The following is a 14,415-nucleotide window of genomic DNA, read 5'->3' on the forward strand; positions in this document are numbered from 1 at the left end:
TTTAATTAATTTGAGTATGTTGAGCTCCAGAGCACTTACAACCTATACAGCCAGTCTCTCCTTCACTTCTACAGGCGTGAACTCCAGTACAACCCTCAGTGACATATCTTCAGGCTCAGCTCTGTAGCAACTTTCACTCCAAGATTCTTCTGGACTCATCAAAAAGGAACACTATTACATCCCATACAATAGCTTCAGTACTCTTATTAGACTTTTCAGAGAGCCTCATGAACAGACCAGGACAGAAGTTTTTCAAGTCACAGCTGAGAATCCCTCCCCACTCCCACAGTACATGGCTGTGGTAGGACTTTCTCTCTAAACCTGTGGGGAGATGAAGTAACGTGACAGGGACAACAAGGCAGTGGAGTTCCGTGTCCTACCAGCTCATCTCAACACTATCAAACTCAACAGAAGACTCATACAGACATTATCTTTCTTGAGCCAAGTACAATTGATCTACTGTGTTGCCCACAGAAAACAGGAAAAGAAGTCTAGCAAGGTTTAATGACAGTGAAAACAAGTGCAGTTTATATATGCTTTTTTCAGTTTTATAAACCTTTTAGTATGGCAGGAAATCATCAACATTGCTAACTACTGGCATGATCAAAGAGTGCCACCAGCTAACAAGGTACACAAAGAAACCAGGATACCACAAACTATGAACACCAAATGTAAATCCACTAGTGCTTAAAACACCATTTACTGAATTCTTACTGCCTTGAGTCCTCAATATCATAGCAGCTATCAGCTGCCAAGATTTGGAACAACAATCACTGATTCAGTGTAATTACCAGCTTACAGAACAGTATAATAGAATGTCTACTATACAGCTTTCATTTAGATCAAGTAGCACTTGACATCGAAACTTCTGACAGCAATCACATTCCACATAACAAAGTCTTACCTTATAATTGCTGGAATTTACCCAAGAAGTGGCCAGTCCATCAACCATTTTATCCAGCATAGTCTGATCATGTTCAAGATCAGCTGACTTCTGTTTATCTGAGAAATAATCTATCAATTCCTGGCCAACCTGAAGTCTCTTTCCAACATCCTTCTGCAGCACCTGCGCTAGGCAGTACTCCATACTGGGCTCCATGGTGTCTCAGAAATACAGCACCAGCCAGAAAGCCAGAGGGCAGCAGGGCCAAAATCTCCCTCTACAAACGCACGCAGGAGGTCGCCTCTTTCTTCGATGAAGGTTACTGAGGGCCTGGGTTTCAAAGATGCAATTCTGAGAATGGCAACAATGCAGCATGTGTGTGTGCACAGCAGCTGGCAGGATATTAAAAGTCCAATTTAAATAACTGGTAATAGATGAAGCAACGAGCAGCACTGTACAGTTGAGTCTGCAATAAATCCCAATTCAGCAGTCCATTCTGAAAGAAATGAAAAAGAACAGTATTATAGGTTAAATTAAGACTGGAGGAAAAAAAAAAGACTGAAAGCATGTCACAAAATAGGTTATTCATATACAGCTGTGAAGCTGTGGTAAGTCAGATACAAGCAGCATTGGTCTATTTTAAGGAATCAAACAAGGTAGGTCAGGACAAAAACCTTTGGTTATTCTTTACAATAGCAGTTACCCATCAGTTCCCTAGAAGTTTTAGTGACAGACAATAAAATTGTGGCTTAAAGTAACTGCTGATTAATAATCAGTATTATTGCAACTGCTACCATTCACCCAAAACGGTGGGGACAAAATCCTTAAACAGGTCACCAGGAAAACCTATCTACTTTAAGTGAAAGCAGGAAGAGGTCGGGATCCTGTTTTGACTGTTGGCCTTCAGCAATCAATGTCATCAGCTGGTCAGCAAGATAAAGCACTAACACAGGGCTCCAGGAATGTAAAATGATCAGCTTTCAAAAACTAGGTGCTCAAGCTGTTTCCAGGCTGAATTCTGTTACATCCCAACTACACATTGTCCAGGAAAGAGCATTCACTGGCACACTCTAAACACAGTTCTGACAACCAAGGCCACAACAAGAAAGGTCAGGCCAGACTTTTGCTGCCACTCAGAGGCACAGTATCACCTCAGAAGCTTTTGGCTTATGCAAAAAAAAAAAAAAAAAAAAGAAATTACTCTATGTTTGGGCTCTGGTTAAACTGAACCCTATAAAGTCTCTTGTCCCTGGACTTCATCAGGGACTTTTTTTGTCCCTCCATCTGCAGCCAAATGAATCCCACAAGACGGCCAGGGAACAGACGAGGGGTTTGTCCTCCACCTGCCCACAGACCAGGGCTCCTGGCATCACCATAGTGCTTCCTGAAGCACTCCCTCATCACAGGTTAGCTCTTTTAGGAAGGGGGTGATAAAAACCCAGGGCATCTTTTTGTTTCCTGGCTAATAATATTCAAAGCTAGAAATCTGCCCTACTTTTTCTGCCAACATGAGGAAAGCAGGTCAAGCTCAGAGTAAGGGAAGAGACTGTGCAGCAGACACCTGGTTCAATAAACAACTGGAAGGAAGCTGGAGGCACAAGTTCACTAATTGGAAGCACTGGGGCAGCAAATCTAAATACCTTCTGTTTGAGGAAATAAAGCCTTCACAAAAGTCTTAATAAAACAAAGTAGACCTGACACAGACGAGACGCACATAAGAACCCCAGCCTGGAAACAAAAGCACCTTTTGCACAGCAGACTATTCAGTTCATTATGTCACCCCCATCCTCTTTGGCCACATCTTACCACCACCAAGCACAGCATCTAGATTCAACTCTGAGGGCTTAACCTACAAGCATGTCCCTAACCCTACAAGCATTGCCACACGTGTCCCAGCTTCCCACACTGGTTTGTGCAGGAGTCACCAGAGTGCAGGTCCCTCCATTCAAGGCAACCAGTTCAAATTCCCACTGGCTGATTGGGATCAAAACTGGTTCTGTACACCCATGGACTCACCTCAACCAACTGCTGGGAAAATCCTACCCTCAGCCAGAAGGGATTGCTCTTGTCTGTACACTAAGCTCCCTCCTTGCCAGCAAAAACTCACCCCCAGAGCAGCAAGGAAGCTTTGGCTGCAACTGCACACACAGCACCTCAAGCTTTAAGTTAGTGCTGTGACAGATTACTGCTTGTGACCCCTACCCCAACCTGAACCATCTCAAGGACACTCAAAACTCCCACATTTTGTTTCAAGTCACCTCAAGAGGGATTTGATTTTAAATTCTAAAATTGTCAACACTTACTTCAATCACTACTCTTAACGCCTTTTTTCTTTCTAAATGAAAACTCCAAACTAGAAGGAAGCATTGCCTTTTCCATTGCAGTTTCTACTGATGCTACAGTTTCTCACTTGGGTCAGTTTAGCACCAAACCTGAAAGAAGCACTCTGAGCTTTCCCATCCTCAGCCAAAATGTTCATGACATGGCACTCACTCCCATGACAGCACAGGCACAAAACCAGAGCCACTTCCACAATTGTACAAGCACAGCAGATGTTTTCATCCAGGTCTCCCTGTCTGCAGCTTTGAATACTGGCCCCTGCCCTGCCCTCCAGCACAGGCTGGTCTTGCTCTTTGCTGCAGACACTCCAGTTATGGGAGACAGTCTTACACACAGCAATGTCTAAATATTCAGTGGAAGGATTTTCACCTAGTAGGGAAGCACTTCACTGGACACCTCGCTAGCATGGAGCTACTGGAGAAGGGACAAGGAACTGGTATTAAACTGCTACCACATTCTAGCTGAAACCCTTCAAGTTAGCTGAGCAGTTTGTTTCTGGACTCCAGAAGCTGCACACATGTCCAGAAAGGGACTCTTCTGCTAAACTGGATAGAATATGGTGAAAGAAGTCTTCACTGCTTTTAAAATGGAAATGTAGAACTTGCTTAAACTTGAAAATTCAGATTACAGAAGGGCGTGAAGCAGTGCTAGTTACCACAGAATAGCCATTTTTTACTAACATCACACAGAGGCAAGTCCCAGCACGTCCAGAAACCATAAGCTGGCCATACTGCCATGAGAAAGGAGCATTCAAAGTTTCAGGTCTGTCTTCTATGTGGTTTTCATTGAAGAAGTCTCTGCCTACAAGCACAGAAACAATCTTTAAAGCAAACTATTGTAAACAAATTTCTCTCCACATTCCTCGCTTTTTAAACACATGAAGGAAGGCATAGGATAAAAATCATGGTGCACTACAGAAAAACAAATTTGTCCACAACCTTGAGGAGCCTAAAGAAGATCCACCATACATTATGGCACCGCTATCAAATGCATAGAGGGAAGAAGAGCCAGAAACATCTTTCAATCCTGAGGAAAACAGTAATAGGAAGCCAAGAGGAAAAGCTCAATGTAGCTTGCATCTACCATCTAACAGGTGTTTAAGTAGCACATCTCAAAAAAAAAACTTTTCTATAATGTTAGGAAGTTTGTTGACTCCCCTCTTCCCCACAGGAGGAAGTGGAAAAAATAACACCTGAGAAAAACAAAACAAGACCCAAGCCGACAAAAAAATTAACTTCTCAGACAATGAAGCATATGGCTGCTGCATCCCATCAAGTCTGCAATCATCTGGGCAGATGCTCCCCACATAACAATCTTTGAAAAACACTAAGCCACAATCTCAGCCCCAGTGGTCTACTTCTGTTCCTGGACTTTCCGGGTAGCCAATGTTACAAGATACAAACAGCTTTGGTTGGACTGGGATGTTGAGTACAACCTCTTCCCACAGAAGAACAGCCATGCAGAACTCAAAATTAATAACTCAGTGGCACAGGTCCTGTGTTTGGAGCTCCTCCAAGTTTTAAGATGGGTTGCCAGTGTAAGTTCCAGAGCAAGGGTTTTCTCCAATCCTCCTCCAAGCCTTACAGTCTGCCCTTGAAGAGACAGGCTAGGCTCAACATGTAGACAAAATAATCCAAGAGAAAAAACTACCCCAATTCTGTCACTGAAAAGAAGTTCTGTTTCATTAATGAGCCATCAAAACAATGTGCTTTGTAACACCCAAATTTTCCATCAACAGCTATCCAGCAGAAAGCCATTATAAAGAGGTTTATGTTTAATGCCACCTTGGAGTTCAAAATTATGAATTTAAAGGGGAAAGCTGACAAAGACCAAACAGCCCAAAGTTACTCAGCTTAGATACTACCATCATAACAGCATAAAAACCAATAGAATTCACAGTAAAGCAACTGGCTAGACACATAGAATAAATTAATCCAAACAGTAACAAGGAAAGACTTGTTACCTAAGATGCTGTGGCAATATTAACCAGGTACCTAAGTCAATGATTTTTTTCAGCACTTAGGAAAACACCACTGACCTCAGACTAAGTAAAAGTGCATGATTTGCAATTCTCAAGTAAGACTTTATCTTAGGATAACATTACAGGAAATTTTGAATCATCTTCAAGATTTCCTTCCTTCTTTCAAGGAAGGAAACCTGAAGCACATTAAAAATGCACTACTACTCTCTTAGGGTCCTGCCTATCCTTGGGAGTTCTTCCAATATTGCTATTTGACCTTAAAAATGATGTTGTGCTCTCTTCTGCTCTAGACATCAGATTATCATCTTTGTCATGTTTCACTGTCATCTTCATTTGCCAGAAAGTCAATGCAGTCCATAACCTCCCCAGACAACTGCTCAAAACACAACTGCTCCAGACACAAGCATGCAGAGACAAGCCTCTTGCTGCCACTCACAATCACTGGAGGCAAGAGCCAGCACCATTCAATAACCAGCCCTTTCCAGTCATCTTCCTGAAGGTATCTCTCAACTTCCAGCCAGTAAGCTTAATTTATAACCAACCTGTAAATATGACCACACTCATTTGGTGCCTTTTTTTTTTTGTGTATGTGGTTAGCTGTAGCCCAACAGCTGTGGAAACAACACAGCAACACAACTGTACCAACAAGTCTCCTTCTTCACAGGTCTCAGGACCTAATTGCATAGTCACTTCAGTTTAAAATTAGTTCAAGGTATATTTCACAGACCTTGACTTTCCACAACAAAGAACTCTGATCCTTCAGGAGATCTCCATCCTACCCAAATGGAGCAATTTTTTCAAGTATAAAAGCAACCAGGCATCCAACCTGCAGTAGTTCACCACTTCTGCAAGGTGGGCAGTGTAAACAACATAACTTGCTTTGCCAGCCAAGCCCCTTGGGCAAGAACTTCAGAGATATTAGAACAGCACCTGGAGCCCATGTGCTGCAAAGACTAAGCGGAGATCTCATCAGCCAAGGCAGTATCGAACTGCAGCTCTGCAGGAAGGGTGGGTGGAAGTTCTCAGCCCTCTGTCCACTTCTCTGTTTTTGCTTCTACCAGTACAGCTATACCCTCCCCAGAGGGGACTGGCATCAGGCCTCTACAAAGCATTACAGTCACCAAGCACTCAATCAAACCTACTCTTCCCTCGGGTGTGCAAGCAGCCATGAACAAAGCAGCTCAAAGTGTTCGTACTCTTCAAACTCTGAGAGAAGGAGGTGGCAAGTAAAACATCAAGTGTCCTACTTGAAGACGAAAGCAACATTTTTCTGGAGCCAAAGGGAGTTTGTAGGAAACACCCAGCAACTGACAGACGGGCTCTCCCCACTGTTCACCTGTATCCATAAGTAGGCAATAATGCTTCTCTAGTGCCAGGGGAATATTACACAATCACTGTGATTGTTTTAAATCAATAATTAGTGTTGCCCTGTACTTAAGCCTCCCCCTAATCCAAAGATGGTATCTTAGATTTCCAGACTGACAACTCATGCTTGTCTAATTAGCTGGAGGGACAGCCCGGTGCTTATCTCCCTGTACCAAGTGTCTCTGGAGGCACTTGATGCACTTCTTCCACACCCATCCAGTAACTTTAACTGTCCTCAGACAGTGCCAGTGCCACCACTTCTCAGTCCAACCTTGCTGATAAGCAAAGCACTGCCTAGGTGGATGCAGCTTCTTTTCGGGAAGGTCTTCAAATGAGGGTTTCTTTCTCCTCCCACAGCACTGGCCATACTAAAGCAGTGTTTGTAAAACTCTACTGCTGCAAGCAGTTCATCCTCAGAAGAGCCAGGTCTGAAGGCTTGCTAGGACTCTGCTAAATACTGGCTGGTCTTCAAACTTGCCTAGAGTCTCTTAAGGGGTTCATATTCACAAGCACAGACAGTAAGCAACCTCCAGCAGGGCACAACTCCACTGCCATCAGGAAAACTGAGGCAGATGTCTAGAACGAAGACAGCTGAAAGATTTCCAGGGCTTAAGCTAACTGTGGCCTTCTCCCCCATACACAGTCCTTCTAGGCCAGATGCTGCCTGTGAAAGTTGCATTACCTAGCCTGGATAAGACGAGAGATAAGCTTCAGATAACAGAAATTCTTATGCCTCTACTAAAGGTTTACATTGCTGCCTGGGTAGCTGAACACCTCACATAGAGCTACCAATTTCAGCAATGCAACAATGTTCAAAAAAAATCTCCTCAGTAATGAAGCTGCAGCAAATCAAGACAACTCGCAGGTCACCTCAGTGTGACTCCAATACCCTACACTAACGAAACCACTTTGCAGAATGGGGAGTAACCCTTCCAGAGTACAGTAGAAAATGAGATGAGCTTTAACATCTTTTGTTTCCCTAGTACAACCCCTCTCTGAAATTAGTTTGGTTTTAACTTTGTCTGAGACCAAGGACGAGTCTAGAATGAGCTTTCAAGGTCTCCTTCCTCTTTAACAGTTCAAGTGCCAAGATGCAGCTCAAAATCCTACAATGTCAGGAACTGCTCTGTGCAGACTCCCTCTTGTAGACATCTCAGTTCATGGTTCCAAGGTAACGTACTACAAGCAATTTATTAAGGGCCTATGGGACCAGTGGCAGCGGAGACACATGACTGTCATCATGACACTTAATTCTGTAAATAGTACCCGAGTTTTGGGTTTATGTATATAAAAATATCCTCCCTGTCCCTCATTCTAGAGATCTAACTTTATCTCAGAGCCTGCAGACTGCAGCTCTGACACTGTGGGACCCTGGCACACAAACCATACAGCACTGGCTCTATACTGTGGTGTCGCTCTTCCTGGTGGAGCGTGCTGGACCCTCCATTTAGTTGGTTTGGCTGGCATGGCTGTGTGTGCTGCTGTTATGACTGTAGCTTTAGCTCTAAAGGACATCGTGGACTGGATCAGGTACATCAGCATTGCTGCCACTTTTGGCTTTGTGGCTCTTTTTGAGATTGGCCCTGGCCCTATCCCCTGGTTCATTGTGGCAGAACTCTTCAGCCAGGGCCCACGACCTGCAGCTGTGACAGTGGCCAGTTGTTCCAACTGGACCTCCAATTTCTTGGTGGGAATGCTCTTCCCCTATGCAGAGAAACTATGTGGCTCCCATGTGTTCCTCATCTTCCTTGTTTTCCTGGTCATCTTCTTTGTCTTCACATTCTTCAAAGTGCCAGAGACCAAGGGCAGGACTTTTGAAGACATCTCGAGGGGCTTTGAAGGACAAGGAGCAAATGCCCCCACGTTACCCCAGAAGAGCCCCATGGTGGAGCTGAACAGCATACAAGCTGACAAAGCAGCTGCCTAAGATCCATGACACACCCATTCTTCAACTCTTACATGCCTAAAGAGTCATTAAACAGTAATGAGTATTTTGGACCAAACCACTACAACCTTCCAGCTTGGTGCGCAAGGCTCCCCCCAAGGGGCTGTGGTGGCATCCAGAAGAATGGAAGTGGCATCAGCCCCCTTTCTACAGGAACTAGGAGTGGAGGCCAAAATCTTCCAGTCACATCCTAACCCTCTCCTCCACAATCCAGCAGCAATACTGGATCATCTGGAAAACAACAAGGGAAGAAAAGAAAAAGAATAGACTTTTGTGGGTAAAATGCTTAGCAAGGTTTGAAGTAGAACACCACTGAGAGTTAGAGCAGTGACCCATCATCCCTTGCAGTTTGCTGGCAGGACAAGTGGCTTCACAGAACATCTGAATTGTGTAATCTCTCTCTGCATTGTGACTGATGAAGTCCCTTGGGCTAAGATTACTACTTCAGGCAGTCCTGAAGATGGAAAGCATCTCCTTTGTGTACATCACTTGAAGAAAAAAGTAGTATGATACCACCTTCCTATTTTACAGGCAGGTATAAGGTGCCTTCCCCGGAGTCACTGCAAAACAAGTCTGCAGTGGTAACTGAGGGTGAGAGAACACCTTGGGAAAAGAAAAACTGACACCATCACACGTTGGTATAAGATCTGAATAACTGAATTTTAAAGAGAGCAGTGTGTTTGACATAAATTTCTTACTCCAGTCCTCCAGGACCTTGCTATTCTTACTGATAATTAATTGGCTAGTGACACAGTAGTAAGTTTTTGTGTAGAAGTCCAAGCCAGAACTACCCTGGAAGGAAGTACTTGAGAGACAAGTGCTAATAGTAAAATGACAGGCTGGAACGGAAAAATAATACGCAAGACCAAACCTTGGGTGCAAGCCCTCAAGGGACACTGGCTGTGGAATGCAACAGCAGCAGTTTGCAAGTCAACAGTTTTAGAAAAAGGTTATTTTCTTGGTCTCTCTTCAGGCTCCCCAGCTAACACCCATCTCTCTTCTGTGACTCTAAGCACAAGTTTTCTGCATGGCAAAACAGGGGTCTTTACCTACCCCTGTTCTCCAGGACTGCCATGGAAATTCTTGGCCAAGGAGAGAACTCAGCAGCAGCAGGATTTCAGCTGCTGACAGGGGAGTAGAAGCCAGCACCTATAATCAGTTCAGCTCCAGAGAGGGGAAGAAGGGTTACCCTTTACATTAAGGCTTAAGCAGATTCTACTCAGCCTGGCACTTGCAACTGCATCAAAGTGGATGGTCAAAGAAATCCCTCAATACAGGCTGCAGGGGAGTGCAGAAAGCCACCATGACACTTCAAGGTACATAAAACAGTGGGTGGAAGAAGCACAGGACAGGGAGGAGCAGAAAGAGGTTTTATTTGGCACTACCATGAATTGGGATGAACCTTAGTAAGAATTAAGAGAACTTCTGCCTGACAAAACCACCTGCATGTAACAGGCAGAGACACACCTGCAATTCCTCCCTTCTGCTCAGCAGCACTTTGAAACACCTGTCAAAATTTGACTTTATTTTGATCAGATCTCTGCCTCAGCAAATTACTGTTGGTTAAATTTGGCTTTCTGAAATATCTTGGAATCTAAAGCATCTACAAGCAAAATGTAAAGAAAGAGCCACAGATTAATCCTGAAATACTGAAATGCTGCATCAGGGACTGGCCTGGTCAGGCTGTTTAGTCTGTTATCTTGCTGTCAGTGGAAACAAATTAGAGATTTTTAAATCTTCCCACTCACAATAAACTAATGATGATGACGCTTGTCTAATTATTAATTTTGTGGCTCCTACTTGGCATGCTTGTTTCTGGATGCAGAATGGACATCTCCCTCCTTGCAGAGCCAAACATGCAGAGATTTGATTAAAGGCCAGAACAGGAAGCCAGATGAACTCAAACACTAACCATGAATTGAGATCAAATCTCTTGGGGAGCACCTGCAGCCTCTTGGACAAAACCCATTTGTTGCCCTTCTATAACTTGAGCAGTTACAACTCCACCCAGTTCATTTACGTTTTGTCGTGTGGTTTCTTTTCAGGTGTAAGAGTGCTAATGCTGCCAAAGGGAGGAGAAAGTGAACTCTCCCATGGATGACAGAGCCAGACACCAGTGCAGTGCAGAATGCCAAGGAACACGCATGTGCTCAGCTCCTCAGTATCCCACTGTGCAAAGCTCATAACCAGCTCACGTCAGGCTTTCACACAGCTTTGAGAACTGGTAACAGGTTGGTCCAATGGACAAGATCCAAACCACTGAATGAGCTCTAAAGAAACACATAATGCAAACTTCAACACTGTATAGTGGGATGGAAATGGAGCAACTGAGCAAAGTCCAACATGAAGTGGACACCATCAAACAGCAAGGTAAAGCTAAAGCTGCACATCACTGTCACATCAACCTGCATCAAGGAAAGAAGCAAACCCCTTCCCTCACAGTCAGACTGATTAGAATTTACTTAAGTCACAGTCTGAAGAAATTAATAGACAAGGACAGTCTATTTTATTCACTCGGGTGACAGACCTTTCCATACTTGCCAGCATTTTCTCCACTGCACTGGCAATCACTGCTCCAAGGTGAGCAGGCGCTGTCAGAATCCAGGAGAAGCTTCAATTACAACTGCCAGCCAAGGAGGCATGAACAGCAGTAAGCCCCATCCAGGCATGCCAGCAAGATTTCCAGCCCTAGTCTAGGCAAGGCCTGAGATAATGAGACGCTCAGGGTGACACATGAGCCTGATCCAAAGTCATCTGAGGCCAGAAGGGACCTGTAATGGCTGTCCCCAAGCTTCAAAGCCACATTACTCTCACAAAAACCCACACGGATGTTGAAATGGTAAGGTACATGCAGGGATGGTCACTACTTTATCCATCTGAGCATTTTGTGTCCAGCCTCTTGAAACTTCTTCTGACCTACCCCGGACACAAAGGTAGTTGAGGGCTCCTCTGTAGAGGACCTCTCGCCCTCATCCTCCTCTGTGATGTTGTAAATCACTACAGAAGTGGCCAGACTTGCTGTCAACTCTCATCCTCTAACATCCAACAGCTCTGACCAAATTGCCTGATGGATAGAGAAGGATTAACATGGGAGAAACAGATACATCATTTCAGTTTGACTTTTGCTGTTTAAATATATGGTTTTCTTAATACCTAAGTTGCAGCATAGATTTAAGATTCCTATAGAACTTCAAAGATGCATGGAGGACCAACTCATTCAATCACAGGCACTCTCTCCAGCTGTACTTCTGGGGAACATCATGTGAACCAGAGAAACATTTCCACTTCCAAAACTTGCTGTTCTATCACTTTTAACACCGCTTGCTATCAGCTAAGTGAAGCAAGGCTGAAGTGTATAACTCCATGGCATTTTTCTTCTTGCAACAGAAACTTCTGAAGCTGCTTGACAAATTCTAAGGACTTCATAGGAATGTTGCAGGCATCAGTATGAAAAAAATGTATTTATGTTGGCAACAATTTAAAAACAAATTTAAGCAAGGGAGACTACGAAATACACAGAGAATTGCCCATGGTGACATGTCATTCCTCTGTCCCTCTCGTAACTTCCAGGCTTCAGTCCCACTGACAGAGTTCAACAGAGAAAACAAGCAAAGGCTCGACTTTGCCAAGCCCAGTACTGCAGCACAAAGGCTTATTCCACACATCAAGCTGTGTTGCCACGACAAGGAAGACCCTGAATATGACAGTACTGCAGTTCCATCCTGCACTTGGGTGTAGCCCTTTTCTCAAGAGAAAGCTCACTCCTATTGCAAGTTCTCAAATGTATCCCCTCTCCAGCTGCAAACCTCTTAAATCCAATTCAGAATCCCACATGGAAGCAAATACCTGCAACTTCCAAAACCTTTCCGAGAACTAATCTAAGCTCTAAATAGTGGATCTGTGTCTCCAGGTATCAAGCAACAATACTTTGATTTGTCTTCAACAGTGCCCAGGCAGCATCAAGAGGAGTACAGAACAGAGATGCAACTGCCCAAAAGATGCAGAGAAATGGGCTGCACTGCTCAGCAGCAAAATGGACTAAGACTTATTTGTCTCTGATGCTGGCACAAGTGCTGGGCTGGAAACCACATCCCTGCTCTATTAACACTGGCTTGGCATATGCTACTTTACTTAACCCTAGTCTCCTTTACTAAACACTGACTTATGAAATAAGTCCACATGGGGCAGAGAGATCTATTGGTCAGAACAACCCACACACCTGGGGAGCCTCTGTGCTACTCCACCACAGGCTTCCCAGACAACCCTGAGCCTGTTATCCTACCTCAGTTTCCCACAACCTTGTCAAGCGGCTGTGCAGGGTGTTGGGGAAGGAGGCAGCCTTTCCCTTCCTCACCAGTATCTTTAGACGTATAGCATTAAAAATATCTTAAGCAGAGCCCACACAGGCCTGTAACACACACAACTACATTTTATGTACTCAGATCCAGTACCTCTGAAGCATTTCTGCACGATTTTGTCTAATGACCAACCCACCTCTCCGGACAAACTCATAGTTCCGACCCAACTTCCATTAAAAATGCAGCCAGATATAAACGAAGCAGAGCTCGGCACGTGCACAAAGGGGCCAAGCGCAAGGGCTGAACCCACCCAAACCACACGATGCTTTCGGGAGCACAGCAGCCTCAAGCGTTAGCAAAGCCCCGCGCTGCTCGCTGAGCGCAGCACGGCCGCACCTCCCTCCCTTCACGGAGCTGTTTGTTCCAGCGGGAACCCTCACCGGGACCCCCCTCTCTGACACGGCCCCGGCACCGCCGCTCCCGCACGGCCGGTGCTCGGCGGCCCCAGGGCGGGGGGCCGAGGGGCGGCCCCGCGCCAGGCCCCGGCAGCCCCCGCACCCCAGGTCCCGCCGGACCGCCCTCCCCTGCCCTTCCCGAACCGCGCCGCTGGAAGAGCCGGCACCGCGCTCCTCCCGGCCGGTGCCGCGGGCGGGTCGGCCCCGCCCCGAACCGCGCTCCCCGCGGTCACCCGGCGGCGGCGGCGGCGGCGGCACCGCACACAAAGCCCCCCCGACCGCGCTTCTCCCCGCGGCCCCCGCGCGGTGCGGGCGCGGGCGGTACCTGCGGGGCGGGGGCCGGGCGGATGCGCTCCCTTCTCCCTCTCGCGTCTCCTTCCCTCAGTGCCGGCGGCGGCGGCGCCCGCTCCGCTCCATGGCCGCGCGCGCGCCCCGCTAACCACGGGAAGAATGGGGGACCCAGAGCGCACGCGCCGCCCGCGCCCGCCCCGCCCCGCCCCGCCCCGCGCGCCGGCGCGGCGCCGCCCTGCGGCCGCGGGTACCGCGGTGAGGTCAGCGCGCGCCGTGCGCATGCGCCGGGACCGTTACCGCGCGCCCGGTCGCCATGGCGACCCCGCCCGCCGGGAGGCGGACCGGGGAGCGCGGACACGCGCGTTCCTGGGAATGCCAGGCGTGTTCCCGGGAATGCCACGGCCCCGTCCCCGCTGACCGGCCTCCGGGCACTGCGGCGCCCCCGGCTGCTGCTCCGACCGGGGCCAGGCCGAAACGCTTTGAGAGGAATTCCCAGCACTGCGCGCGGAGAGCGCGGGGGCTCAGTGCTGCCGTGAGGCCGTGGCCGCGCACTGCCCTCCTTTAGGGAATCCCCGGGGAGGAAAACTGTTCCACAGAACCACAGAGCGCGTCAGGCTGAAAGGGACCTCAGCGGGTCACCTGGTGCAACCTCCCTGCTCCAGCAGGGCCATCCGAGAGCACATGGCACAGCATTGTGCCCACACAGCTCTGGAATGGGGGAAACTCCACCCTGTCTCTGGACAAGCTGTTCCAGTGCGCGGTCACTGCACAGTAAAGAAGTTCTTCCTCCTGTTCAGGTGGAAATTCCTGTGCATCAGTTTCTGCCCGTTGCTTCTTCTGTTGCTGGGCACCACCGA

At 46.9% G+C, this 14,415-nt stretch overlaps 1 protein-coding gene across 6 annotated transcripts in view; it reads right to left on the reverse strand.

Moving 5' to 3' along the window:
- Nucleotides 1-13,698, reverse strand: part of CLASP1 (cytoplasmic linker associated protein 1) — a 173,070-nt gene extending 159,372 nt beyond the window's left edge. For 5 of the 6 annotated variants that reach the window (XM_069021037.1, XM_069021036.1, XM_069021034.1 and 2 more), the window contains exons 1-2: nucleotides 13,593-13,698; nucleotides 905-1,379 (exon numbers count right to left, since the gene is read on the reverse strand). In XM_069021037.1, coding sequence (XP_068877138.1) covers nucleotides 905-1,099 — 195 coding nt within the window. In that variant the 5' untranslated portion in view covers nucleotides 1,100-1,379; nucleotides 13,593-13,698. Of the gene's footprint in view, nucleotides 1-904; nucleotides 1,380-8,582; nucleotides 8,746-13,592 lie in introns of all 6 variants that reach the window. The other variant, XM_069021032.1, reaches the window with a different exon arrangement.
- Nucleotides 13,699-14,415: the final 717 nt, after the last annotated feature.

This window comes from Aphelocoma coerulescens, chromosome 7, assembly GCF_041296385.1.
Source record: "Aphelocoma coerulescens isolate FSJ_1873_10779 chromosome 7, UR_Acoe_1.0, whole genome shotgun sequence".
NCBI lineage: Eukaryota > Metazoa > Chordata > Aves > Passeriformes > Corvidae > Aphelocoma > Aphelocoma coerulescens.